This window comes from Canis lupus, chromosome 21 (genome assembly GCF_011100685.1).
Source record: "Canis lupus familiaris isolate Mischka breed German Shepherd chromosome 21, alternate assembly UU_Cfam_GSD_1.0, whole genome shotgun sequence".
Taxonomy (NCBI): Eukaryota; Metazoa; Chordata; class Mammalia; order Carnivora; family Canidae; genus Canis; species Canis lupus.
Window position 1 is genome coordinate 33,192,150 of NC_049242.1, and position 26,543 is coordinate 33,218,692.

General features: G+C 36.8%; 1 protein-coding gene across 3 annotated transcripts in view; it reads right to left on the minus strand.

Moving 5' to 3' along the window:
* Nucleotides 1-8,431: 8,431 nt before the first annotated feature.
* Nucleotides 8,432-26,543, minus strand: part of TMEM41B (transmembrane protein 41B) — a 34,748-nt gene continuing 16,636 nt past the window's right edge. For all 3 annotated transcript variants that reach the window (XM_038569014.1, XM_038569012.1, XM_038569013.1), the window contains 6 exons: nt 21,477-21,594; nt 19,116-19,244; nt 13,467-13,560; nt 12,777-12,881; nt 11,864-12,002; nt 8,432-10,305 (listed from right to left, as the gene is read on the minus strand). In XM_038569014.1, the coding sequence (XP_038424942.1) occupies nt 10,136-10,305; nt 11,864-12,002; nt 12,777-12,881; nt 13,467-13,560; nt 19,116-19,244; nt 21,477-21,594 (755 nt within the window). In that variant the 3' untranslated portion in view covers nt 8,432-10,135. The remainder of the gene's footprint in view (nt 10,306-11,863; nt 12,003-12,776; nt 12,882-13,466; nt 13,561-19,115; nt 19,245-21,476; nt 21,595-26,543) is intronic.

Below are 26,543 nucleotides of genomic sequence, written 5' to 3' on the forward strand. Positions count from 1 at the left end.
AAATAGAAAATAAAAACACCGTAATAAGTCAAGAAGGAGACCCTGGAAGAAAGGAAAAATCTTTTTATTTTGCTACCTTTAATGGCACCTTTTTTTCCCCTGCCTTTTGAATACAGGGCTCTGCATTTTCATTTCACACTGAGCCCTGCAGATTACAGAGTTGGCTCTGATTATTCTTTTCTGTATTGCAGAGTCTGGAAAGCTACAAACTCTAAACACTAGAATACTGCATACAAAATAGTTTCCACAAATTAGAAGCCCTGCAAGAAATTTGAATGGAAAAGAGAAACAGATGCTATTTTCCTGCTACTTTTGGCAGGGTTCCATGGGGAGGGAGGATTCTAGAGATGCCAGTGGTCTATCTCCAGCCTTGTGCATGGTGTGACAGAGTTTCAGTGGCAAAACTAGCAGGCTTTCTCTTCCGGGATCTAAGAAGCAGCAATGGTTATGTGGTAGCTTAGGCCCTGTACTCCTAAATTCTGAATCAGAGCTATGGTGGTGGGGTCTTGAACAGGAGTCATGTTTTCTACAAGTCATTCTTGGATCTTCAGTCTACAACCTGCTCCTCCAAACTTTCCAATAATTTTGCAAAACCTACAATTCCATATATATATATTTTTTAAGATTTTATTTTCTTTTTTAAAGATTTTATTTATCCATGAGAGACACAGAGAGATGCAGAGAAAGAGGCAGAGACACAAGCAGAGGGAGAAGCAGGCCCCATGCAGGGAGCCCGACATGGGACTCAATCCCAGGTCTCCAGGATCACCACCTGGGCCGAAGGCAGGTGCTAAATCGCTGAGCCACCCAGGCTGCCCAGATTTTATTTATTTATCCATGAGAGGCACAGAGAGAGAGAGAGAGGCAGAGACACAGCCAGAGGGAGAAGCAGGCTCCATACAGGGAGCCCGATGTGGAACTCGATCCTGGGCCTCCAGGATCATGCCCTGAGCGGAAGGCAGGCACCAAACCATGGAACCACCCAGGGATCACCTACAATTCCCTATATTAAATTATTTTTTCTGTAAAATATCTAGAATACAATTGCTTGAAATCAACTCCCAAACATCACACATTCTAGTGGAATGTCCCACTACTATACCATCATTAGTAATGATGAAACTAAGCTAAAACATCTGGTCAATTTAAAAAATACAATGTGAGACCCCCGGAGGGCTCAGTGGTTGAAAGCTCATCTGCTTTCGGCCCAGGGCATGATCCTGGAGACCCAGGATCGAGTCCCACATCAGGCTTCCTGTGTGGAGCCTGCCTCTCCCTCTGCCTATATCTCTGCCTCTCTGTGTGTGTGTCTCATGAATAAGTAAATAAAATATTTTTTAAATAATAAATAAATAAATAAATAAATAATACAATGCACAGCTTGTAAGTATGTATTTATTCATTAAATTCTTTCCTTTTTAAAAGATTTTTTATTTATTTGAGAGAGAGTGAGTAAGAGGGAGAAAAGGAGAGAATCTGAAGCAGACTTTGTATGAGCAACAAGTGTGATGCAGGCTCAGTCCTGTGATGCAGGGCTGAGTCCCACAACCGTGAGATCATAACCTGAGCCAAAATCAAGAGTCAGACACTTAACTGACTGAGCCACCAGGCGCCCCTCAACCCTTTCTTAAAACTAAAAAACCTGGGGTAGTTAGTTATGATGGTCCCAACTCCCAAACTTCAGGTTCAGAACCTTTTCAACAGTACTTCTCTTTTTTCAAAGTAGGATTTGAAAAGTCCATTCTGCTCTAGACCTTCTTATGAAGCCTCAGATCCAGACTTTGACCATAAATAGAAAAGCTCCAGGCCCAACTTCTACTCCCTGAAGTTGCACAGCCCTGACCACCCACTTGTGCCTCTGGCTGTACCTCATCCACACTTGCACTACTTGCCCTCCAACCTCCTGAGAACTTATAGTTCCTTTACCCCTCCTTCAACCAATACAAGTTGGTTGGAAACTCATCAATCTTCCCTCCCATCAGCAAAGGTCCTGTGTCCAAGGAGCTCCCTAGTTAAGAGAAGCCTGAGAGTAAATAAACCTAATGAGGAGGGTGAGCTTTGCAAAATGAGTCTCACCCAGCCAAGCCTGGGGGCCAGCCTGCAGAGGTTAGTCAGGTGGTAGCCACCTTCTTGATGAATTTTATCTCCTCTTCCAGGAAGTGACTCTTTGGGAAGTCAGCAATGGAGGTCTATGCAGAATCCAGGGCATGCAGATCAAAAAGGGCCTGCAACAGGTTTTTCTCCAGGGCCATGGTGGCTTCCCTGTCTCCAGGGTTCTTCCCCACTCATCTTGGGAGAGCTTCTGCACATCCTGGTTTTGCATCTTCATAAGATGCTGGGAGCCCTTGCCCTTCTCCTGGGCCAAATGATGAAAGTGGCCCCTGCTCTCCAGAGCCACATCCTCAAGTTGGAAGTAGAAGCCCAGAGAGAGGCAGGTATAAGATCCCCCAGATACATGTTGACAAGGTGGTTGATGGCCGTCTTCACCCCAGGGGAATAATTCTGATGAATCTGGGAGCTCATGGTTAATCAGCAATAGGGAACTCAACTCAAAATATGGTGTTGCTGGTCCTGGAAGCAGAGAATAGATGAAAAGATGGTTCCAAAAGTTGCAACTGGAAGATAGGTTGGAGGGTAGTAAGAGGCTGGAAAGAGGGACATGCCCAGGTCTGTTCTGTCCAACACTGTTGAAACAAAAGATAGATCTGCAGATCATCAGGTACCCTGCTCCAAAGATTACCTTTTAAAATGGTAGATCCTATTGACCAGTGTGCCATTTATGTCCAGCAACTTTGCTAAAGCCTCATTTTAGTTGTGCTTTTTTAAAAAGATTTTTATTTATTTATTTGAGAGTGAGAGCGAGAGAGATTACAGAGAGAGAGGGAGAAGCAGAGAAGCCCCAATGTGGGGCTCAATCCCAGGACACTGAGATCATGACCTGAGCTGAAGGCATATCCGACTGAGCCACTCAGGCACCCCATGCCTCATTTTAGTTTTAAATTTTTTCATTTGTTGCTTTTTTTTTTAAGTAGATGATTTTTTAAAAAGATTTTTATTTATTTATTCATGAGAGACACAGAGAGAGAGAGAGGCAGACATAGGCAGAGGGAGAAGCAGGCTCCATCCAGGGAGCCCGATGTGGGACTTGATCCTGGAACTCTGGGATCACACTCTGACCCAAAGACAGAAGCTCAACCCCTGAGCCACCCAGGCATCCCTAAGTAGATGATTATTTGAATAAGTTTTTCCTTCCCTTCCTATCTTTATACCTAATAGCTCTTTTTCTTTTCTTATAGCATTTGGCCAAAATATGCAGTACTATGTCAAATTGTGACAATGGTAGCAGGAATCCTTATTTAGTTCCCAATCCTAAAGAAAATGTGTCTAAAGTTTCCCATTAAGAAGAACATTTACAAAAAAGAAGAAGAAGAAGAAGAAGAAGAAGAAGAAGAAGAAGAAGAAGAAGAAGAAGAAGAAGATCATTTAATTTGGTAATATAAAAATGTTCCATTGTGCATATACATCCATTTTTCCTTCTTCAGTGTGCATTGTATGTATTTGCACATTTTCTCTTTTGTCTTGTCAAATGTATATGACTTAGTCTTTGTTTTTTTAATATTTTATTTATTTATTCATGACAAACACGGAGAAACAGGCAGAGACATAGACAGAGGGAGAAGTAGGCTCCCCATGGGGAGCCCGATGAGGGACTCGATCCCAGGACCCCAGAATCACAACCTGAGCCAAAGGCAGACACTCAACTACTGAGCCACCCAGGTGTCCCTGACTTGGTCTTTTCAAAGTACCAACTTCTGTTTTGTTCATTCTTTCTATTGCCTTTTTGTTCATTTCATTAATTTCTACTGTTTTGCATTTTTTTTTTTTTGTTTTTGTTTTGGGGTTTGATCTGTTCTACTTCCAACATATTTATGTGATTTTTCATTTTGTTTTTTATTTATTTTTAAAAAATTTTTTAAAGATTTTATTTATTTATTCATGAGAGACACCGAGTGAGAGAGAGAGAGAGAGGCAGAGACACAGGCAGAGGGAGAAGCAGGCTCCATGCAGGGAACCTGACGTGGGACTCAATCCTGGGTCTCCAGGATTATGCCCTGGGCCAAAGGTAGGCACTAAACTGCTGAACCACCCAGACTGCCCCTCGTTTTGTCTTTTAATTGAACTTTTTTACTTTGAGATAATTGTAGATTTTTGTGTAGTTATGAAATAACACAGTAACACAGAGAGATTTCATTTACCTTTTATCCAGTTTCCTCCAAAAGCAGTATCTTGCAAAGCTATGGTAGAAGATCACAACCAGGCTATTGACATTGTCAAGGAACAGAGCACTTTCCATCCCCACAAGGATCCCTTATGTGGCCCTTTAGTCACACCCATTTTGTCCTATCCTCAACCCTTCCTTAGCCCCTGGGCAACCACTAATTTCTATCCTATGTCTATGATTGTCATATGGTGTGTAACATATTGTGATTTGCTTTTTAGATTTTAAGATTTTATTTATTCATTTGAGGGAGAGAGAGCACGAGCCAGGGCAAAGGGACAAGCAGACTCCCTGCTGTGTGTGGAGCCCAACATGGGACTTTGCCCAAGGTGGAGGTTTAACCAACTGAGTCACCCAGATGTGCCTTTTCACCTACTTCTTTATGATTTCTTGTTCTTGCATCATATTAATATCTTTATCATCTTGAATATATTATTTTTATTTATTTAGTTTTATTTATTCATTCATGAGAGAGAGAGAGAGAGAGAGAGCAGAGACACAGGCAGAGGGAGAAGCAGGCTCCATGCAGGGAGCCTGTCATGGGACTCAATCCCGGGTCTCCACGATCAGGCCCTGTGCTGAAGGCGGCGCTAAGCCTCTGAGCCACCCAGGCTGCCCCAAGATGACTGTACTTTATTCATTCCATTGGCAATAGCCTGACTTCAACCTGCTAGGGCCATTCCATTGTTTCTGGGTCCCAACCTCTAGAGGTGCTAATAAATATCCTTTTGCTCAAGCCAGTGTCAGTTCTTATTGCTTGCAATCAGTGTACCTTAATAATAACCACACTTTATGGAGTACCAGGACATGAGTGCAGCCTGCCCCCAAACGCCCAGCTTCATTGTGACAAATGGGTTAGTATTGATCCTAATGCACCCCCACCCTCCCACTCCCAAGCAGCCCTTTGTTTTTTCAGAATTGTCCCATATAATAAGGCCTGCGAGGCTTGTTTTGTTTGTAACCAAGACTTCCCACATTTACAGCTGAAGTAAATTGATGTCCAGGGTAGCATTCAGGGAGCATTTTAACCAAAAGGGAATTTATTTCCATTGCCCAGACTCTTACTCTTTGGGCCTCTGTACTCAGTTCCAGCTACTCTGAGCTGAGACCTCTCTTCCCAACAAGCCTGGTTAGAATTGTTCTCTGAAGATGACCAGTATCTCATCCTTCTCCTTCACCCAAGTTAGATCCCTAAGAAAGATGATTAGAGGGCCTCTCAGGTCTTTCGTGGTCTTAGTTTTTACACTTCACTAAAAATCACTCCTATAGGGTTTGAATCCAGCTAGGAACTGCTGTTCCAAAATACATCACATAGCTCCCTATCACATAACTTGATGCAATTCTCTCAAGCCTTATAGAGATATTTTTTCCTTCCTACTTTTGTGTAGCCAGAAGCTGTATATATAAATTCTGACAATTACCCATGTTACCAAATACATTTTGAGTCACACACACTAATGACATGAACATTTGCACATGTGAGACCACATGTAGTTCTTGATGACAAATTCTAATGTTTTGTATCCATCACTATTCTCCAACATTTCCAAAGCCTTTACTTCTGTAATATTTTGGCATGTTCTAACCAGAAGTTCCAATTTTCCTTTCAATATCTATAGTCATTTTCTGTCTCCAGCTAACAGTCGCCTATAACCTTGGAATTAGTCAGGGTTCTCCAGAGAAATGGAACCGAGATACATGTGCGTGTGCTTGAACGTCTGGAAAGAGACTTGTTAGAAGGTAGTGGTTTGGGACGCCTGGGTGGCTCAGTGGTTAAGCGTCTGCCTTCGGCTCAGGGCATGATCCTGGAGTCCTGGGATCGAGTCCTGCCCGCATCGGGCTCACTGCATGGAGCCTGCTTCTTCCTCTGCCTGTGTCTTTGCCACTATCTCTCTGTCTCTCATAAATAAAATCTTAAAAAAAAAAAAAAAAAAAAGAAGGTAGTGGTTCATGATTATGGAGGCTGAGAGGGCCCACCATCTGCTGTCTCCTCGCTCAGTGAGGAGTCAGCCTTTCCTTCTCCCTCTTTACCCCTCCCCCCACTCATTCTCTCTCTCTCTCAAATAATCTTTTAAAAAAGATTATTAAAAAAAGATTATTCATGAGAGATCAGAGAGAGAGAGGAGAGGCAGAGACACAAGCAGAGGGAGAAGCAGGCTCCATGCAGGGAGCTCGACATGGGACTCAATCCCGGGTCTCCAGAATCAGGCCCTGGGCTGAAGGTGGCACTAAACCGCTGAGCCACCCGGGCTGCCCTCAAATAAATAATCTTAAAAAAAAAGGTTTATTAATCTTTTTTAAAAAAATTTATTCATGAGAGACAGAGAGAGGCAGAGACATAGGCAGAGGGAGAAGCAGGTTCCACGCAGGGAGCCCGATGCAGGACTCGATCCCTGGTCTCCAGGATCAGGCCCTGGGCTGAAGGCGGCGCTAAACCGCTGAGCTACCTGGGCTGCCCCAATCTTTTTTTTTTTTTTTTAAAGATTTATTTATTTATTTATGAGAGAGAGAGAGAGAGAGAGAGAGAGAGAAAGCAGAAACACAGGCAGAGGGAGAAGCAGGCTCCATGAAGGGAGCCTGACATGGGACTCAACCCAGGGTCTCCAGGATCACACCCTGGGCTGAAGGCAGGCACTAAATCGCTGAGCCACTGGGGCTGCCCTATTAATCTTTTTTATTAATTTCAGAGAATTCAATCATGTCTGAGCTATAAGGAACCCGGACCTTAGAACTCATTTGTTCCAGAGGAGAAAAATGAGGCCTAGAGCTTCAACAGTATTCTTCCAGTCACTCAGCCTAGAAAGTTTTTCCAAGGTAATTAAGGAAAAAAAGAAAGAAAATGAACTTGTACTAAGATCCACTTTCTAAACATCTAAACTACAAATGGTGAATGATCATTTACACACCCGGAAAGCTTCAGCCCTTTTGATTTATCCTACACATTTTCTAAAAAACCAAAAAGGGGTGCCTGGGTGATTCAGTTGGTTAAGCATCTGCCTTAGGCTCAGGTCATGATCCCAGGGTCCTGGGAACGAGCCTGCATCCAAGCCCTTGTCCCATGTTGTGCTCCCTGGTCAGCGGGGAGTCTGCTTCTCCCTTTCCCTCTGCCCCTACCCCCTGCTCTCTCAAATAAATCAAATCCTAAAAAACAGAACAAAACAAAACCCAAGGAGAATTTTTATAGAGAAATCAGCATATGAACTATAAATTTAAACATTTATCTGTACTTACTACAATTTATTTTTTTAAAGATTTATTTATTTATTTATTTATTTATTTATTTATTCATTCATTCATTCATTCATTCATTCATGATAGAGAGAGAGAGAGAGGCAGAGACACAGGAGGAAGGAGAAGCAGGCTCCATGCCGGGAGCCCGATGTAGGACTTGATCCCGGGACTCCAGGATTGCGCCCTGGGCCAAAGGCAGGTGCCAAACCACTGAGCCACCCAGGGATCCCTACTTACTACAATTTAAAAATTGATTTAAGATTCTCAAAAGCCAAGTATAAAAATTAGGTATTTAGAAAATTTCTATTCTTAGAGGTGAAAATGTGCACCAGAATTTTAGAATATAGTTTTATTCAATGAAAGGCTGTTTTGTTTTATTTTAGCATAAATACTTCCATGAAATAAATCCCAAGTACTACATTTAAGTTTTTTCAGTACAATTTATTCTTATTATACTTTAATTTGCATTCATTAAGTATCTTAGAAATATTATACTCAAAGTAATAGAACTCCAGAGAAAGGTCATTAACTAAGAGGTGAATAGTCTCTGTGTGTCAGCTTCCTAGTTAGCCTGCTTGCCTCTCCCTATAAGTACTTGCTCTCCGGTGGGGATTACTGTGTAATTGTCTTCAAGACGCGGCTGAAGCTTGAATCTACATCTGGTTATCAGGCCAAGTCTGTAAATCCATGAATACAGGCCACTGACTGCATTTGGGGTACATTCAATGATGATGAATCTGAAAAAAGACTGATTATTCTCTTAAGAGAAGAAACTATACCCCATCTAAGTGGCAGCTAAGTCTTTATAAGAAACTCAGAAAAAGTAATCAGCAAAGGGAAACAATCAATGATAAGGATTGGGATAATACTCTGAGAATAGAGTAAATACAATATATACACACCGGAGTAAATAGGCTTCTCCTGAGTCCAAGCTCTTACTTTTATTTTTAAAAGTCTGATAAAAATGTACTCAATTACATTTTATACAGTAATATTTAGTGAACCTTATCCAAAAAGACTTATGTTTAAGTTCATTTGTAAAAATAACAAAAACCTTTATCATTCAATCTCTGGTCAATAAGGAAGAAAAACCTTGCTAGAAATGACAATAAATAATTTCACACAAAAGGCCAGGTGACATAAGAATAGTATATTAATATCTTCTTTGTATTTACAATAAATCCATTTGTTAATACTGTGATAGAAAAAATAATTAGTCCACATTATGTAGTAGAAACAGACTTTGAGGATGACCATTCCTCTCACAATAAAAACAGACAAGGATTTCTCCCACAGCTAAAGTATTTTAAACATGACAGTCTTGGGTGAAGGTAAAATTGACAGAGTACTTTACCTAATAAATCAGCTATGTCCTAGAATCAAGAAATCAAAGGTATTACCATTAAGCAAGCAGCAGAAAGCTGTTTAATGTTTCCAGGACCATTTAAATAGAGTAGTTACCATGTGAGAATTTCTTTTTACTTTGAGTTAAAGTAAAAACACTTAAATTGGATAACTGCATTAATCAAAAGCAGTCCCAAACAAAAAAGCCATCAATAAAAATGAAACAAGGCATTCTTCTAAGTATATCATGCATAAAAAGGATAATTACATAATACATACTTTAATGACCAGACCAATAAATAAATGAGGTAAATTTTACAGTTATTGAAACCAAAAAACTATATTTAGCCACTTAAGTGTTGCACTGCCACTGCTTCAGTTTCAAAATATAAAGTAATATAATTAATCTATCATCTAAAAATTGCATACTTGAATGTTTGTTTTTGATCCCCTTTTGAGATAGTAAAGGGAACTGTGTAACAAAATATTATCTGAATATAAATTATCAACACCAATATAATACAATTATCATGTAATCGCCATTTTTATATGCACAGTGGAAATACTGTGAAAGCTAGAAAAAAGATGAAAATATACTGGCCAGAATTTTAAATTTCAGACTAACTCATGATAATCTAGAACAGAGAAAAACAAAAATAAAATTTACAAAATAGATATAGCTTGATATCCTTTCTAAATTCAATAACCCACCAACATGCAGCTTCTAAACAAATCCATTACATCAAAGTTAAAAAAAAAGAAAATGTAAATCTCTTTTTGAGCTTTAGTTTTCAAGTTTATGCTCTTAAGGAAGACTAACATTAGCAAGAACTGCAATACTATTTTTAAAAATCTAGAATCTTTGCTTTTGAATTTTGTATTTGCTTTCCCTATTTTAGTTATTATTAAGGGATAAGAAAAAAAACATTAAATTATCAAGTCAAGAATAAGTATATATAGCCCACTCATGAAATATATTAAATTGAATTAGTTGGGTCAAAAATCTCCTACTATACTGCTACTACTAATTATCTAAAGCTACCCTTGGAGTAGTAATTTAGAAGATGTCTATCATAACTACTGACAGTACTTTTCATAGTATATCAATTTCCATTTTTACTTTCTTTTCTTCCTTGCCACTTACATGCATTATTTTAACTATGTGATAGGAAATTTTATTTTAGAAACTCGTTTCAACTACCGAAGAGGTGATTTTAACACATAAACCTGCCAATCCTGAGATGATGATGATGATAGGAAGACTAAAACCCAGGTGATTTCTCACTCAAATTTCTGCTTTAGTTTCTTTTGGAAGATGGCTGGCAGGATAGAAAGAAAAGCCAAAACCATTAGAACAAATACTGAGTTCCAGGAAACAGCTTCCCCTGCTGTTGTAAGCTGGTACAGTGTTGTTCCTGCTTTAATTGCTACAAAAGAGGGAGGTGCAACACCTAAAACAAAAACATAAACAATCATTTTTTAAAATAAGATTTTGTAATATACTTTATATTCACAAAATTATTCAGAACTCATAACAGCACTGACATTATTCTAACACTTCATTATCTAATACTTTGAATTGATTCAAGTAAATTTGTATTTAAATTTTTTTAAATTACAATTGTCTCTGTGCATAAAATTTCTTATAAGAATAATATACTGGTCTCCATTTTGGAAAAATGTAATCTAGTTTAAAGTCCCTCACATTTATTTCCACATAAAGAAATCAATCTTTCATCACTACTTCTGAAGAATGAATCTGGAAACTCAAGAAAAATTTCCCGAAAATAATTTACATTTACCAATAGCTTTTAAAAAAAAAAAGAATGTGCTTTGATCCAGCAATTTCAACTCTAGGAAATGCTAATGTATATGAGCAAAGATCTAGTGTCAAGGATATTCATTAAACCATTATAAGTAACAAAAATCTGGAAACAATCTAAATGTTCAAAAATAAGACTGAGTAGATTGTTATTCATCCTGGAGACAGAATATACTTTTAAAAAAATGAAGTGGTAAGAGATACTCAGAAAAATACTCAAAATATGAGTAAGAGCAGTTTATAAACAGCATAGGTAGAACAATTACATTTTCTTAAAAACTAGAACTGAAAAATTACTTCAGCCCAAGTTGAAGTTAACTAAAACTCTAGGTTTCCACCTGTAAAATAAGGAGATAGGAACAAAAATTCTTCTGATTCCATGAATGCAATGTTATTTTACAAAATCCAAAATTATCCCTAAGATTTTTAAGTTGGTCAATGAGTTTTTTAAAGTAGCAACAAAAAAATTTATTTTGATTATTCTTTTCAAGTAGACCTATAAATATGAACTTAAACTTTAACACATATTCAATACGAGAAGAATCTGTTCATTTTATTGGTATCTAAACAATTCAAATTAAATTTGAAAGAAATGCATAATACTCTTGCTAAAGAACTATCGGAATTCACAAAATGTATAAATGAATCTTTATGTCCACTAATTAATTTCAAAATTAAGTGCCAATTCCTTGAAAGCAAGAACATTTTATTAATCCTTGCTTCCCTCATACTTTTGGTAATGCCCATAGTAAATACTGATGTCAATAAAAAGAAAAACAAGATCAACTCTCTCCTGAAAATTAAAGTTCAATATTTCAATACATGATTAAAAAATAAGGGAGTAAATTATTCAAAAAGGGCACCTTGATTTTTTTTTTCCAACCAGGAAGAGAAACGAATTAATAAAAATCCTGCTTAAATCTGTATGATCAAAAAAATATCTTTTTTTTGATCAAAAAAATATCTAATAGAAAGTGCTCATCTTTAAAAGAAGCAACACAAAAATAATTAAATCAACACAATCCAACAGATATTTCTGAGTATCTACTTATGTATGCCAGACCCTCTGCCCAAGAGTTATATATATGGTGCTAGCGTGTGTACAAAGAACACGAAATCTAGCCCATCTGGACACTGTTAGGTATGTATACAATGAGTTCTAACACAGAGTGAGTCAGAGGCCTTACCTAGAAAAGTCCCAATAAAAAAAACTTTCAATGGCACGTTTATCACAGGGGATGTAATATTAATAAACCAATTAGGCAGAAATGGTGTTATTCTCAAAAATATGATGTAGTTAATGAGATGTTCTCTATGACGCTCAACCTGTCATAAGAAAGAAACCAGTTAGGATCAAGATAAGGCCAATATTGAAAATAAATTGCTTAATATAAAAATACTTATTTCAAATTCCCATTCCTGGATAGTTCAGAATCTATCCAACAGAAATGATCATGGAGATATTTAGCCAGTTAATTAAATAAAAGCACTGAATATAGTTTATATTTCTAGATCTTGCTTTACAAATAATGATGGTGATTTGTAACAAAATGCTTAATTTCTCATGTACTAGTCTATAAAGCAAAAGGGTAAGGCAGAAGGATTTCTACAATTCCTCTGAGCTTTAACATTTAACAGGCTGTTTCTTTTAATTCTTTATAAAACTAGATTTTCTTAGCAACACTGTATTAGACCTTTCTTTGTAGACCTTTCTCTTGTCTTTGTAGAGATCCTGAATGAAGAGAACAGCCATTTCTACTGATGAAATGCCTTTAAGGAGTTGGTTGATAGTTTTTCAGTGACCCACTACAGTGGGCTACATCAACACAAAACAGGTGTCCAAATATGTGAATGCCTTCACAGACATGTTTTCTGCTCTGATTGAATTTATTAGTAATGAAGAAGTAAAACTACTGTATAGTACAGAAACTTCATATTTGAAATGATTAACATTCATTATTTGCCCACTACTTTAATTTACTTAGGTCAAAAGACCATTTTTATTAAACCCTGAGTCCGGGTTAATTCACATAGGGACTATACACTGAGCTCCCAATTAGCCAAAGAATTACATTAAATAATTTAAAAATACATGTTTACCTGTTGTGACCATTTTACTGCTTTCTCTGTTAGGTATTTGTATACAACTGGCCTCCCAACTAAATAGGAGAGCATATAGCAGAATGAGGCACCAAGTCCAGAACACTAGGAAATAACAAGAAACCATAAGCATTGTATACTTTTCCACCTTAGTCACATGCATATACTACTCACTTCCCACTTAGGGGAAGATATTCTGCATGACATCTTTTGTGCAGAGAGTAAGAACCTATTTGATCTAAATCTTTTTCAGATCAAATTATGACTGAAATGAGACCAGCTAAAACTAACTGGCACTTGTGATTAAACTCAGATAAGGAGAGCACCTAACCTAAGAATAAAATTTAAAGAGTCAATTCTTTTTTCAATTGCTGTGTTTGAAAATACTACACCCAGCCCTGGACTTAAATGCATGCCCATAACACTCTCAGACTATCTGAATTACAAAACACAGTAGGAAGGAAAGGCTAAAACAGAGTATATAAATGCAATTAAGTCTGCAATGCCCCTGCTCTAGGAAAAAACCCAAACTATAACATCTGCTTATGGGAGGACTTCAAAGATATTACTTTAACATTAATCACCTCTAAAAACTATTAAGTTTATGCTTACATAGACTGGTAGGACTAGATGCCATCCTTCTATCAAAAGCTTTTTCCCTAGTCTCCCAAATTCGTTTTATATACTTACCAAACAAACAAGAAATAAGGCTAGCGGAAAGGGATAAAGAAACCCTGAAAGTATACTGAGAAATATAGAGCCCGGAATAGCAAATGTTTGCAAGCTGTTAACTTCTAAGTTAAGGATTAAAACATAATAAAGTGGAAATTCTAAAAGACAAATCAAACATTTCAGAAAAAAAAGTATCAACATAGAAGTTATATTAATAAGATTACATCCATTTCTCAGTATTAATAAAAGTAAAATATCTAAAAGTTTAAAAACCTACAACTCAGTTTAACTCTACACTGACCAGTTGCCAGCATTACCATAAATACAATGCTAGTAAGAATGTGTTACTAAAAGAAAAAACAAGACAAATACCCAACATGTACCAGATGAAGAACTGGGCACTTTGACAAATGAACAAAACAAAAACAAAAAGAAAACAAAAACAAAGAAGATCTTCAGTAATCTTGTAAATATGCGTCTCTAATGTATTGCATTTACTCCTTAATGTGTTCAGGAAATGTGATTTCTGCAGATATTTAGGTACATATAGGATATGATAACTACTGGTTTCTAATTTAACATAAACATTTACCTCAATTCACTCAAAAATGGATAGGGGTTATAAAATAGAGTAAAAATTTTGGGACGCCTGGGTGGCTCAGCAGTTGAGCATCTGCCTTCAGCTCCTGGGATCGAGTCCCACATCGGGCTCCCTGCATGGAGCCTGCTTCTCCCTATCTCTTATGAATAAATAAATAAAATATTATTAAAAAATAGTAAAAAATCTCAAACCTTATGATTTTTTTTTTAGATCAAACCTTATGATTTTTAAAAAGATTTTTAAAATTTATTTATTCATGAGAGACACAGAGAGAGGCAGAGACATAGGCAAGAGGGAGAAGCAGGTTCCACACAGGAAGCCCGATGCGGGACTCGATCCGGGGACTCTGGGATCACACCCTGAGCCAAAGGCAGATGCTCAACCACTGAGCCACCCAGGTGTCTCTCAAACCTTATTTTTAAAACAGAATTATGCTTACTACTTGCCTCTTGTTCCCCATTTTGGTGTGGAGCCCTGACCCCGTTATAGAACCTCTAACATGATTTACTTACAAGTCAGAGTGAGTGAATTCCCCCTACATCTACCCTTCCTCTAAATTTCTATCTTCACTCATTCTCCCACTCTTTTTTCCCTCTAGTGCTCATTTTATTCATGTTTTCATCTCAGTCTCTTTTCTTCTTCCTGGCTTGTTTTTGTTTTGTCTTCAGCTTCTTGCTCTGCCACAGGCTCCCTTCTGTAGAAAATTGCTCAGATGCCTATGAACTAAAGAAAATTTAGGCTTTTCTTGACCAAGGTATTCTATCCAGCTATTGTGTCTCATCTTCATTTCCTCACAGAAGATTCTCTCCTTGTCCCCCATGCAACCTGACTTACCCACCTGCCACTCTACTGATGGTTCCTCCTGGCCAAAAGTAATGATTTTTTCCATTCTGACTTAATGGTTTTAAAATTATGTAAAATATTCACCCGGTTCTGAAGTCAAATCTACACAATAAAGTACATCTAGAGAAGATTCACCTCCATCCCTGTATCATCTCTCTCCCCAGAGGTAAGCACTGTTACTGGCTTTTAAAGACATCCTTTCTTTTCAAGAAAAATGTAACAAAATATTGGCATGTGTATGTGTTTACTCATATCCTCCCCTTCTTAGATAAAACATGGCATACTGACTTACTATTCTGCACCTTGCTCTTTTAACAACATATCCTGGAGAGAACAATGCCTTAACAGCATAGAGAGACATTTTTCATTCTTCTAATAGCTACAGAATCCACTCCAGAGTTTAGATTTACCATGGATTATTCTTTTTCTTCTTTTACAGATTTTATTTATTTATTCATGAGACACACACACACACACAGAGGGGGCGGGGCAGAGACATAGGCTGAGGGAGAAGCAGGCTCCTCGCAGGGAGCCTGATGCAGGACTCGATCCCCAGACCTGGGATCACACCCTGAGCCAAAGGCAGACGTTCAACCACTGAGCCACCCAGGCGTCCCTAAAAAACTTTTTAAGTTACCCAAAGATTTTAGCCTTAAGGAAACAAAAAAGAGATGATGGTGAGACTTTTAGTGACATCCACAGCTCAGAAGTTCTCAATGACTACCAAATACCAACTGAACATTATAAATTCCTTAGCCTGGTACTCAAAATCCTCTACAGACTGAGCACAGGGTCTAGCCTATCTTCCTAAACTTATTTCTCTAACCTCCTTCTTATATCCTAAACTCCAAGTAAACTGGATGCCTCATCACTTAACCATGCATGCCCTGCGCTTGCAAGGTCTACTCTAGACATGCTCCGACTAGAATGAGATAGTGCCCCATCTCTATCCCTAATTCCCCATTGCTCTAGTAGTTGTTCCACTTCCGAATGCTCAAAATACTAGATTTGTACTTAGCATATATTTATGTAATTATAAACATAAAATATATAATCATATAAAATACGTTCATTATATAAGAATATAATAAAAACTGGTTAAATAAATGAATAAAATAATTATGATGAGAAAGTCATTTATATTCACAAGTTTGAAGTTAGATAATACCAAAGAATACTAGTGCTGTACTGCCGAATATGGTGGCCACTATCTACATGTAGCTATAAAGACACTGAAATGTGCTTATTAGTCTGAATTAAGATGTGCTCGGAGTAGAAAATACATTTCAAAGACTTGGTATAAAAAAAAGGATGTAAAATATCTCAATTCTTGTGTTGATTACATGTTGAAATGGTAATATTTTGATATATTGGTTCAAGTAAAATGTATTATTTAAATTGATTTCAGATGGAGTGCCTGGGTGACTTAGTCAGCTAAGTGTCCAACTCAGGTCATGATCTCAGGGCCCTGCATGGGCAAGGAGCCTGCTTAAGATTCTTTCTCTCTCTCTCCATCTGTCCCTCCCATAAATAAATAAATAGATTCAGGTGTTTTTCTTATTTTTTCTAATGCGCCAACTTGAAAATTTTTAAATTACATGTAACTCACATTATATTTCTATATAGTTAAATGCCCTAAGATAACGTCCTTCTCTTTGGATCACTGAGTTTAAAAAAGTACCTTTTAAATATAGAGCTAAAGATTCAAAAGTGAAAAGAGAAAATTATAAGACAACATGGATTTGACAAATTATATTATGAAAATCTAAAATGAAATGCAAAATCATTATAATTACTTACCAAGGTAACAGTAACAATATGCAATAAAACATGATTAACAATATTAACCAATATTTAAAATTAAAAACCAAATGTATTTTATAATAATAAAGCCTTTTTAAAAAAGATTTTATTTATTTATTCATGAGAGAGAGAGAGAGAGAGAGAGGCAGAGACATAGGCAGAGGGAGAAGCAGGCTCCATGCAGGGAGCCCGATGCAGGACTCGCTCCTGGGACTCCAGGATCACGCCCTGAGCTGAAGGCAGGAACCCAACCGCTGAGCCACCCAGGCGTTCCTAATAAAGCCATTCTTATCTTTTCAATTTACTTTCTACAGGGTAGTTTATTCATTTCTACTAATTTGCATATGGATATTAAGATAACTAGGCTATAAGATTATTACCCCATAGATTGTCAAGATCCATTTATGCTGATTGGCCTTATGGGTAGGCATCCCCTTGAGTCTCACCCAGTATCCCTCCCAAAGTTGAGAGGCAAAATAGGGCAAAACAAGATGACTTTCCAAAGTAACAGAAACTATATGTCTTGTTCACAAAAGCCTTATAAAAGCCAAATGAAAAAAATGAACCAAGTTTTTATCTTCCTTAGGAAAAATATTTTAATTTGTGGTTAAACTGCATAAAGGCAAAATAACCTGTAAGTCTAATACTATGGTTTTCCCTCATAGATTCTAAAATAGAATTAGTAGGAAAGATAACAATTATGAATTTCTTAAAGCAGTTGATATACTACTAAATTACAACTAGCTGTCAAATAACTTGTTGAAAAATAAGTGCATGATTCTCTAAATTTTCTCTAAATTTTAATTTTTCTAATAAATAATGACAAAGTGCCTATATACACCACACTACCTAAATAAAAATGTATTCCCAGTAGGTGGATAAAGGAATAATGTTTGTATCATCAGCAAAAGTTTTTGTAAATGTACTTTTAACAAACTGCTTATGCAAGGAATAATTGGTCCAGGGTGCTTAAGTATATACTTCAAACATTTGTATAAGGAGACAAGTATAGAAATATATACGTGTTAAGTATATAACATCTAATCTAATCTAAATCCAAGAAAAGAAAATGCTATGGAATTTTAGGAGAAAATGTAATTGAGAAGTCCAATAACCAAAAGCAATTCAAAAAACAAAAGAGGAAGCCAGAATAGAAATAGTTTGAGAGAAAAAAGAAAAAAAATTGTTTGAGAGAATTAACAAAGTAAATTAATTTTTAAAAATAAATGCTGGCTGGTAGGGTGCCTGGGAGGATTAGTCAGTTAAGCCTCCAACTCTTGATTTCAGCTCAGGTCATGATCTCAGGGTCATGAGATCAACCCCTGTGCCTGGCTTTGTGCTCAGCAGGGAGTTGCTTAAGATTCTCTACCTCTGCCTCTCTGCTTGTGGTTCCCTTGCTCATGAGCCCACTCTTTCTCTCTCAAATAAATAAATCTTTAATAAAAATGGTGGTTTAGAAAGGTTAACGATTACCTTTACAAAATCAAGAGATAATGTCTTTCATTAACTGAGAATATTTGAAAATAAGTTGAATTTAAAAAAAAGATACAAACAAAATCAGATTAAAGTCAAAGTCCATAAATCCAAAGATTAATCACCAGTAGCTAAAGCCATTTGAAAATACATAGGAAAAATAAAGCTATTTTCCTGACTGGTTAACACAACATATATTTCTTTTTTTTTAAGATTTTATTTATTTATTCATTAGAGACACAAAGAAAGGCAGAGACACAAAGGGAGAAGTAAGCTCCTCAAGGGGACCTGGATATGGGACCAGATCGGGGGACTCAGGGACCACATCCTTAGCCAAAGGCAGACGCTCAACCACTGAACCACCCAGGTATCCCATTTCTATAAAATGAAGAAATACATACCAATAATTATTTCAAAAATTCATATCCTTTGAATTGACCAATTATCCCCTCAAGATCTTTTTACAAAGAAACCATTAAATGGAAGAAAAAGTCACGAACAAAAAGATTCATAACATGACATGTAGAAAAGCAAAAAAGTAAATAAAAATTATATCTTCAAACCTAAGGGAATATTTTTTTGAATTATACTGTGGTGACAATATTAACTCAAAATAAACTAAATCAAAATAATCAATTAACTAATACAATCATAAATTAAATAAATAATTATCTTGAATAATATAGAGAAAAGGAAAATGTTTATGATAAGTGAAATAAGCAGAATACAAAAGAATTGGTAATAAATATTCAGAAATAATAACCAAGTTGAAGAGATAGGTTTAAAGTGAGAATTTTTTCCATTTTAATTTTTTGATATTTTATTTAATATCACACACACTGCATAAATGATTTTTAAAAGAAAAAATAGCTATGCATAACTAAACAGAACTTTTAAAACTTCTTGAATAAAACTAGAAAATGTTTTCTTTTCAGTTAAAAGGATACAAAATATATGTAGCAAAATAAGCTACAAGTACTTGTACATAAAAGGTGTCCTTATATTTGGATAAAACTTTTCCTAGAGCCTTGGCATCATCCATATCTCTGGGAACCTTCATATTCACTCTTTCTTCTCTAAAGAAATAAAATTAAAGTGAAAAATTTTAAAGCAGAAATTTGCCAAGATAGTTAATATCAAAATCAAAGTTCAAAACATGAAGTTTTATCCAAAATGATTTGATGCCTTGATCTGTAATATATTAACCATAAATTCTTAACTTTTAAGAGTCTATAAATTATTTCTTTAGAATGTTTTAATTTCATAAGACTTGTAATCAATATATGAAAGTTCAGGATGATCCAAACTAAATTAGGTTAAAAGCATTTGCTCCAACCCTGGTATAAATTTTGAATTAAGAAGTGTACTACTAATATTAGCATATTTAAAACATTTAACATCATTTTGGGTAATCCTCATGATAACCTAGAGTCAATAATTAATTACAACTAAAATTAAGTAAAATTTTTGGTGAATTTACAGTTCATATCTTTCTGTAATATCCCAGCTCAAAGCTCAGATATAAACTTAAAACATTTTTCTTTTTCTATTAATTTTACTTTATATTTGGTGCCTTATTTAGAACTGAATGATTTCTTGTTTATAAAAGCTTCAAATAATTACCTTTGTGTTTAATATACATCGTGCCCATTTGTTTACATGATAAAATTTAACTGATCTTGCACAATGGCTGCTGCCTAAATTCTATAAAAACAGCAGGTAAACTAAAATGTGCTTTCTCATTTACAAACTAAAAACTATAGAGGTGTGCACACTTGTATGCATGCACACACACACACACACACAGAAATAAGCAGAAATAACAGGTCCATAGAACATACTTATATGCAAGTCATATTGTTATTCTCAGAGCAAACTGGGAGCAAGGACAACCTTAACCTACATCTTCTGGCCCTATCTCAGCTCCTTATGTCCACCTCCTTGATCAAAACCAGAAAAAATCTAAAATTCAATCGTACTAATATTAACCTATCAATAAATAGAATATGCTAGCCTCCCAAAGGCATTTACACTGATGTAAGAAATCAAAGTACTAAAATAAAAATAAAAATAAGTTTAACTACAAAATTTCAAGTATAAGAAACTGTTAATGAAAGGAATTTAGAGGAAAACAGGAACCTCTGAACATCCTGAAATCACACTTCACAGTTATCCATTTTTTTTTTTTTTTAGTTATCCATTATTGTATCAGTCCGGCCCTGGTTGAAGGTCTAACTACATTTTAGTGGTCCTTTATGTAATATATGATTACACAAGGGTGGTAATCCCATAGTTAAACCACCCTGGGATATTTTGCCTTCTTAAAGTGTGTTTCAGGTCCATAATCTCTTCCCTAAAATTCAAAAACCTCTGAAAACCAAAAGTTCTTCATACTTTGTCAGCAAAAGTTGACCCGCAGTTATATAATTATTCATAGTATTTTATGCCCATTTCTCTGTAAAAACATTAATGTGCCTGATTATGGGATGCTGCCCCAGATTCTGGTGGAGGTACTACATGATATATAGTATTTACTCCATGTTGTCTTTCCAAAATGGAAAAATTCTAAATTCTGAAACATGCTTCAACTCCAAGGTTTTGGCTAAGAAATTTTAGATGTATAGTAAATAAGGTATACGAGGTTTATACAAAGTCATTTCACTGTGAAAACTACCTATTCAGACTTTATCATTTCCGTAAAATGGGAAAAGAGCTAGGAGAAAAATGTGGTGGGGATGGTAATGGATGAGTAAAAGGAGACAAAAATAGAAGGAAGGTAGAAAACATGGACGGAAAAGCAAGGGAAGGCAGAGAAGAAGAGCATCAGTGTTTTTCAAACCACAGGTCAATATCTTTCATGAATTTTAAAGTAAGTTTGCTTCATCACTACTGGCCTTAAAAAATACATAGAAAATATCAGAGACCACAATCTGTTTCATGAAACTTTAACCTAATTTTATATGTATAGATGTATATAAGTGAGCAGAGGAAAGGCAACAGGCACGCGCATGCTGGATTATGATATAAAAACTATTTCTTAGTGTGGTTATATATTTTTTTAAATTTGGAAAGCCTTTAGAAAGATGAGGCTTTAACTAGAGGAGCAGTGCTAGGAAAATACTGCAAAGAAAATCAAGAGGCATATTTGGAAAGGAGTGTTTAAATAACAGTGTCAATATGGACTTGCTACAAACCATGAAAGCTGATATACAATTCACCATGACAGTTCTGTTGCTTAAAATCAGTTTTACTTTTAATCCATTTTTATCTATAAATGTCTAGGCATTTTTCAGTTTCTGTATACTTACTCACTAAGTTGAGGAAAATTTTTATAGACCAAAAACATAACAAAAGCTGCAGATAAGAAAATGGACACCAATATAAGAAGTGACATTCTTGCTGACCCAGCTTCTGCACAGGCTTTTTCTGAAAAGGAGAAAAAAAAGGCTATTATTAAGATAAATATTTTAAAAAGACCGTATTCTGAGTCAGCAAGTAATTTACTTAAAGGCTTTCCTCCTCAAAAAATTGTTTATACTTTTGCCCAAAACACTGTTGTAACATAAAAATTTTAACTATTAGAGTTGACATTTATTAACCAGGCTTTTTACTTTAGGGGGATATATCTGTTTCAGAAGAACACCAGAATTTGTAGCATTGCTTTGTTGTTAAGCCAAAGAGGAAAAGTAGCACTGCTCTATAAATACTATCACTAACTTTTCAATTTGTTTATCTATATTGGATGTTGACAGCATAGACAGAATGGCCTCTTAGGAAAAATGAAGTAACTTCGCAATTACTTCAACTGTCCTAAGAACCCAAAGATCAACTAATAACTAAAGTATAACTAATGTTATGCTTTCTTTTTTACACTGAGGGCTTCAGAATATAGTTGAGTCTTAAATGTTTTGGGTGGCTCTCTGGGACTCCAAAAATGGCAGAATTTGTTTACATTCCCTCACAAAGTAATCTTAATGTTATCTAAAAAATTATATGCAAAATAAACTTAAGGAATGAGATCTAGGAGACAGCAAGCAGAAGAATGAGCAAGGGTATTTTCACCAGGAACAGGTCAAAAGTGGGGAGGTTAAGATATCTTAGTTGTGCTCACTGTGGGAAAGGTAGAAATGAGTGGCTCAACTTTTATTGCCTACATTTGCCATTATCCCCTGTATATACTGATAACACTCAGAGGATTAAAATATGTGTATGCTATAATAAGGACAATTTTTAGTTCTCTGAGAAATAAACTGATGGATCTAACTAAACTGATGGATCTACCACTATGCTTGTCCCCTAACTACTGTCTATGTAACTTCTATACACACTTTTATGGAGTATCCTAATCAGATGCCCATACTCTATTCATTAATTTGGCAAATCCTTCTCCACAATCATTTATAAAGGTGTTATTAGACAGGTGTCATTGCCTATTCTACTAATACCTTCCTTCTCTGGGAAACTTTCCCATGGTCCCCCCTTCCCTGCAAGGGGCTAATCTCACTGGCCCTATTACAGTGTGACTCCAACACTCTACCCTCCCAAACATAGAAGACTAACTTGCTCAAGGTTGGGACACTTGAGTCAAGTAGAAACAATTCATCATTGGCTGACCAAATTTTCTCTTGAAAAGAAAATCCCTGGGTGGCTCAGCGGTTTAGCACCTGCCTTTGGCCCAGGGCATGATCCTGGAGTCCTGGGATCGAGTCCCACATCAGGCTCCCTGCATGGAGCCTGCTTCTCCCTCTGCCTGTGTCTCTGCCTCTCTCTCTATGTGTGTGTCTCTCATGAATAAATAAATAAAAGCTTAAAAAAAAGGAAAGAAAGAAAATTTGAACTAAAACAAAGAGATGTTGTCAAGAGATGGTAGGTCTTGAGGCTGAAAGGTCAAGCAGTGAAGGCCACAGATAACAACATGGCAAAGCCAAAGACATGTACCAGATACTGTAAGAGAGGAAGTTGAAACAAAAATCCAGAGAGCCAAAATGGGAGGTATAGCTAACTTTACTTGTTGATTTCTAACTTTCTCACTTCACTTCCCTTGAAGCCTGACTATATTTCATTTCTTGCTCATAAATGCCAGTGAGATTGTTTCATACTCTTTTTTCTATATTCTCTTTTTTTTATTGGTGCTGGTTTAAACTTATTTCCGCTTTCAACCAAAAGGCCTAAACTAATTAAAAGATAAATTTCATTTTATCCCTTGTCTCACTATGGTAGTTTTATAGATTTTACAACTGGATTAGTAAGATTTTGCTCAATTCTATGTTGAATATGAAGCAAGAGAAACCATCTAGCTCTGCGCTACTTAAGGTATATTTTATGAACTACACGAATCAGCATCACCAGGGAGCTTGTTAGAAGTGCAGATTCTGGGCAGCCCGGGTAGCTCAGCGGTTTAGCGTCTGCCTTCGGCCCAGGGCGTGATCCTGGGGACCCGGGATCGAGTCCCACATCAGGCTCCCTGTGTGGAGCCTGCTTCTCCCTCTGCCTGTGTCTCTGTGTCTCTCATGAAAACAAACAAACAAACAAACAAAAAACGGTGCCTTCAATGGAGTAACAAACTAGGCATGCCTACCACTGAATACTCTAGTTCATTAACCCACTAATGTATTTATATATATGCCTTTTTGCAGCACAGAAAATTAAATAAAGACCTTAAACATCTGAGGTGGGTCAATATGAAAAGGTCTCTGCAGAATCTCATGACAACAAATGCCTAATTGTCTATATCTTTGCCCTAGTTATATCTATTCACCCTAAAAAGTAATCAGCCAAAAGTTACAAAAATATCAGTGTGCACTAAAACTAATTCAACTAAAACTATAGCTCTCAATAGAAAATCTACTGAAATAGGGGATCCCTGGGTGTCTCAGCAGTTTAGCGCCTGCCTTCGGCCCAGGTCATGATCCTGGAGTCCCAGGATCAAGTCCCACGTCGGGCTCCCTGCATGGACCCTGCTTCTCCCTCTGCCAGTGTCTTTGACTCACTCTCTCTCTATGTGTGTGTCTCTCATGAATAAATAAAATCTTAGGGATCCCTGGGTGGCGCAGCGGTTTAGCGCCTGCCTTTGGCCCAGGGCGCGATCCTGGAGACCCGGGATCGAATCCCACATCGGGCTCCCGGTGCATGGAGCCTGCTTCTCCCTCTGCCTATGTCTCTGCCTCTCTCTCTCTCTGTGATGACTATCATAAATAAAAAATAAATAAATAAATAAATAAATAAATAAATAATAAATAAATAAAATCTTAAAAAAAAAAAGAAAATCTATTGAATACAAACTTCTCACAAAGCTAAAATGTTTCTTCCTACTTTATTAAGTAAAGAAGTAATCTACTGGAAAAGGAATAAGAGTAGAATATACACATTGAAGTTTTGGGCATAGTTTTCTATGGACTGACATTAAAGCAAAGACATGATAACACAAATATATAGTCTGTACTATTTCTCCAGAGGCTGTGACTTCTTAAAGGCATGCTCCTTTTAAATCTACCAGGAATTAACTTGCCCAGCTTTCACTTTTCACTTACTTCCCTGCTTGAATCAAGTCCAGAGTACAAAAAGGACTGGAACAAATAATTTAATAATATGGGCATCTTTTAAACTCTTCAAAACCGCTGCTTTTTTTTCATTGGTAGATGTTTGTGGACACAAGAATTACTGCTAAGAACATATTTTTTTAAAGATTCCATTTATTGATGAGAGACACAGAGAGAGAGAGAGAGAGAGAAAGAGAGGCAGAGGGAGAAGCAGGCTCCACGCAGGAAGCCCCATGTGGGACTTGATCCCAGGTCTCCAGGATCAAGCACTAGGCCGAAGGCAGGGGCTAAACCGCTGAGCCACTCAGGGATCCCCTACTGCTAAGAATAAATGGCTGATTTTCCCCCATCACCACTCTACCCCTTTCTTGGTACTTTTCTTTAGGATTTTTACTCTACAAGGTATGCACTCAAATAAAGAGTTGTTTAGGACTATCTGCTGTATATCATAAGGTACAAAATGTTTTGCTCAGGGATCCCTGGGTGGCGCAGCGGTTTGGCGCCTGCCTTTGGTCCAGGACGTGATCCTGGAGACCCGGGATCGAGTCCCACGTCGGGCTCCTGGTGCATGGAGCCTGCTTCTCCCTCTGCCTGTGTCTCTGCCTCTCTCTCTCTCTCTCTCTCTCTGTGTGTGTGTGACTATCATCAATAAATAAAAATTTAAAAAAAAATGTTTTGCTCAATCTCTGCTTTTAAAAAGCTGATACCACCATTAGCTAGATTCCCAAAGAATGGCACAAAGGGGTTTTGAGTATATAGAAAAACAAGATTATTGGGCTAGAGTAATGGAGTCATGATTCACAGAACAGGTAGAAATTTGGTTGAATACTGAAAGAGGAGAAGAGTTTACAGTCTTCTTAACTCAAACTGCAGCTAAATATATTTTTATTTATTTTTTTTTAAGATTTTATTTATTTATTCATGACAGAGAGAGAGAGAGAGAGAGAGAGAGAGAGAGAGGCAGAGACACAGACAGAGGGAGAAGCAGGCTCCATTCAGGGAGCCTGACGTGGGACTCGATCCCAGGACTCCAGGATCACGCCCTGTGCTGAAGGCGGCGCTAAACCACTGAGCCACCCAGGCTGCCCCTACATATATTTAAACAGGTTATATGTTCTCTTAAATTAGAAATTAGGGGCACCTGGCTGGCTCAGTTGGTAGAACATGCAACTCTTGATTGGGTTGTGAGTTTGAGCCCTTTAAAAAAGATTAAATAAGACATTTAGCATGCTAGCTCTAAAATTAAACTATAATATTTTTCTTCCCATTATTAATTTACCAGCCCTAAGTGGTCACAGGGAAGAAAGGTGTTAGGCAACATTTAACTAGACTACAGAACACCACCCTGAGTGTTCCTTGAGTACACATTTCTGTGACTGCCACTTGCTGTCCTACAATTGGATGATGAAATATATAGACATTTGAATAAAGTTAACCACCAGGTGTAATTTGATACATATTTTCTGTACTCTTTAAAATTAGGCAAACTTTGGGCAGCCCCAGTAGCTCAGCGGTTTAGCGCCGCCTTCAGTCCCGGGGACCTGGGATAGAGTCCCATGTCAGGCTCCCTGCATGGAGCCTGCTTCTCCCTCTGCCTCTCTCTCACTCTGTGTCTCTCATGAATAAATAAATAAAATCTTAAAAAAAAAAAATTAGGCAAACTTTTTCAAGCATTGTGTTCAACAGTAATACAGAATTCAACTGATAAGAATGCAAAAAACAAAGTGACATTAAATATTGAAGCTCTCCTTTCTTTCACACTTACTGGTAACTAGGGGTTGTTAGCTTTATGAGTCAACAATTTTTTAGTATAATTCTATTAAGTCAAGAGACCAG